At 39.7% G+C, this 3,287-nt stretch overlaps 1 protein-coding gene across 1 annotated transcript; it reads left to right on the top strand.

Moving 5' to 3' along the window:
• The first annotated feature begins 2,700 nt into the window (after positions 1 to 2,700).
• Positions 2,701 to 3,072, top strand: LOC120351094 (ctenidin-3-like). The gene has a single exon (XM_039427067.1). It carries the CDS (start codon positions 2,701 to 2,703, stop codon positions 3,070 to 3,072), a length of 372 nt encoding a protein of 123 aa, XP_039283001.1.
• The last annotated feature ends 215 nt before the right edge of the window (positions 3,073 to 3,287 follow it).

Genomic DNA, 3,287 nt, shown 5'->3' with positions numbered 1-3,287 from the left:
AGCTTGAATGTGAGGACCGGCCTCAGTATCTGTGGACAGAAAACACTAATGTTTAAATCCTGCTTTAAAATATACTGACTGTTTTGTGTATTACACTGAAAGCATCGTTGCAAGAGCACTTGAAAAGGTGTGAGCAGAGGCCTGCGCATGACAAATTACTACACCTGTAGTAGCAATGGTAAGTTAGAGTGCACATTGGGGAAAGCCTAGTAACATAACATTTTATTCCCTCTTTAGTATCGCACTCAACCTCAAATACACTATCTGAAATTCTATTGATGGCATCAACCGAAATCAGCATCTGGTTCTCCCAGCAGACGTCGTCTACACAGCTCCAACCATCTCTCAGATTCCATCTCATGCAGTAATACAATTAAATCATGGACTCTAGCATTACTCCTACGATTAATGTTGCGTTTCAATCTATTATGGTATGATTCTACATACATGTTAGTGTCGGTATTACCATGGTAAAAATTTCTGTAGCACATGGCCCACTTTTGAGGTCTGTAACTATAAAATTTTTCGAAATATTCCATGAATGATGAAAGTCCTTTCACATCTCTATAATCTTTCAAGAATTTAGAAAGTCTTATTTCAAATTCGGTTGTGTTCTTCAACTCCAATAAAAACATAAATTTACTGAAAACTTCACTTCGAAGTTTGCTATTTTTTATTCTATTAATACAATTTTTATCAAGTTCTCTGACCACATGCCACTTGCAAAGTAGATGTCGTGGTCTGAGATTTGCATCTTTATAAACAAAAACGGATTCAAAGGCAGGCCACATTGTTTTATCATCGTCAGTCATTACAGCATTAACCCTCAAATTGGGACTTCTATTTTTAATACTTTTAAAAAACAAAACCATTACTTCTTTTGATAATTTATTTGTTACAAACTGACCTACAATGAACCCTTTACCAAACTCGTCGGGTACCAATAGATTAAATACATAAAACCCATATCGGTTGGTGTTGTGTGTCGAATTGATACACAATACATGTGTAGAGCTCTTCCAATAATTTTAATTGACGATCTGTTTGGAACCCATAGACAAACTAATCTTCATTGTTGGGCAACAGATCAAAACCTTTGTCACCAATACGTGTAGAGCATTTCTGTGGCTTGTATGCTAAGATGAACCGTTTATTTTCATCGCTCAAATTATCTATATGATTTTGAAGGGATGTTGCATCATCACAAAACCGTCTTTCCTTTCTTAATAAATGGCAATTATATTGTAAAATTTATTTGTTTGTTGGTCATAAAGTGTTCTTTTCTAATGCTTTCCATATCACTGCTCATATTAGCAGTGGTAAACCTTTTCCTGATAAAGTTTGGGTTAACCCCATCCTTCAATAAATTTGCAACTTCGAGTCTAGTTTCAGGCAACCATCGACTGAAGATAATATTTCTTTCTTCACAAGGATGTGTTTTGAAAAATACTTTACTTTAACTTTTCCATTATCATATTCCTGAACATATATTTTTGAAGTACATTGAATATTGGGAATTTGGCCATAACTGTGCCTAGGAACTGAGTTTTTCAACTTTTTAGTCTCTGATCTTTGCGGAACATACATCTGTAATAAGAATATTTTTTATCGTTGTCTTTTGGTTTAAAAATTTTGGTACCATTAATCTTTACCTAAGAAGTAAACTTTTTTTCACTAACATTTCTCATCCATATGTTACATTCCAACATGGTATCGAAATGCAGTGCTTCTGATTTTTATTACACTGCTCACAAAAAGGAATTTATCTATCAAGCAAACAATTATTGTTAATGAAATCTTTACAGCAGTAAATACAATTTAATACCTTTTTAAATTTTTCAGTGTGCTTATCAAATGCTGATTTTGTCTTGAGAACAATTTTGCAATTTTTACACTGCTCGAAATCGACACCACAAAACTTCTTATGCATTACGAGGGAGGATAACATTGGAAATGATTTTCCACATTCCTGACAAACATTCTGTGTAACAGGTTGACATTTTTTTATGCTTGCTAAATGAGTGCTTCTGTTTGTATGTTCGTTGACAAATATCACACTTTCGAGGATAAGTTATTTGACCTCCTCCATTCAAAGAGTGGCGTACTTCTTTGAGAGCTGCACTCGCTCGAGCATTCCACTCTTGAGCTTCCTCAAACCAATCACACTTAGTCTTTCAGTCTTTCTCACCGTAGATGTAATATCCTTCTTTTTACTACCTATATCAACGTTTTCCTTCTCCTCTGTTGGCAGAGGGATTTCGGAAGAAGGAGATTCTTTTACATTGCACACATTTGTTTTAGCTGACAACTTGGATGAACAATTATCATCAATCATTTGATCCAAGGAGATGATCTTAAGCTGCTGTTGTGAACAAGGGATAGATTGCTGCCTGCAAGACACAACGTGCCACCAAAAGGATTGGATTTGCAAGTGGTGGGAGTGGAAGGTGCTGATGGGAGAGGCTTTTGACATGGAGGTGGTTGTGGAGAATGAGAAGGAGGTGGAGGAGGAGTAGACAGAGAGAAGGAAGGTACTGGTGGGAGGGCCATCGGGCACGGAAGGAGCTGAGGATGTGGACTCTGAGAAAAGGAAGGTGCTGATTGGAAAGACATTGGACATGGAAGAGGAGGAGGAGGAACCATGGAGAAGGGAGGTGCTGATGGGAGATACATTGGACATGGAAGAGGAGGAGAGGAACCATGGAGAAGGTAGGTGCTGATGTGAGAGACATTGGACATGGAAGAGGAGGAGGAGGAACCATGGAGAAGGGAGGTGCTGATGGGAGAGACATTGGACATGGAAGAGGAGGAGGAGGAACCATAGAGAAGGGAGGTGCTGATGGGAGAGACATTGGACTTGGAAGAGGAGGAGGAGGAACCATGGAGAAGGGAGGTGCTGATGGGAGAGACATTGGACATGGAAGAGGAGGAGGAGGAACCATAGAGAAGGGAGGTGCTGATGGGAGAGACATTGGACATGGAAGAGGAGGAGGAGGAACCATGGAAAAGGAGGTGCTGATGGGAGAGACATTGGACATGGAAGAGGAGGAAGAGGAACCATGGAGAAGGTAGGTGCTGATGTGAGAGACATTGGACATGGAAGAGGAGGAGGAGGAACCATGGAGAAGGGAGGTGCTGATGGGAGAGACATTGGACATGGAAGAGGAGGAAGAGGAACCATGAAGAAGGTAGGTGCTGATGTGAGAGACATTGGACATGGAAGAGGAGGAACCACGGAGAAGGGAGGTGCTGATGGGAGAGACATTGGACATGGAAGAGGAGGAGGA

The sequence above is a fragment of the Nilaparvata lugens genome, chromosome 4 (genome assembly GCF_014356525.2).
Source record: "Nilaparvata lugens isolate BPH chromosome 4, ASM1435652v1, whole genome shotgun sequence".
Taxonomy (NCBI): Eukaryota; Metazoa; Arthropoda; class Insecta; order Hemiptera; family Delphacidae; genus Nilaparvata; species Nilaparvata lugens.
This window is presented reverse-complemented; position numbering and strand designations above follow the sequence as displayed.

Excerpts from the sequence above, each read along its gene's own strand:
- LOC120351094 (XM_039427067.1), top strand. The coding sequence starts at position 2,701 with ATGGAGAAGGTAGGTGCTGATGTGAGAGACATTGGACATGGAAGAGGA.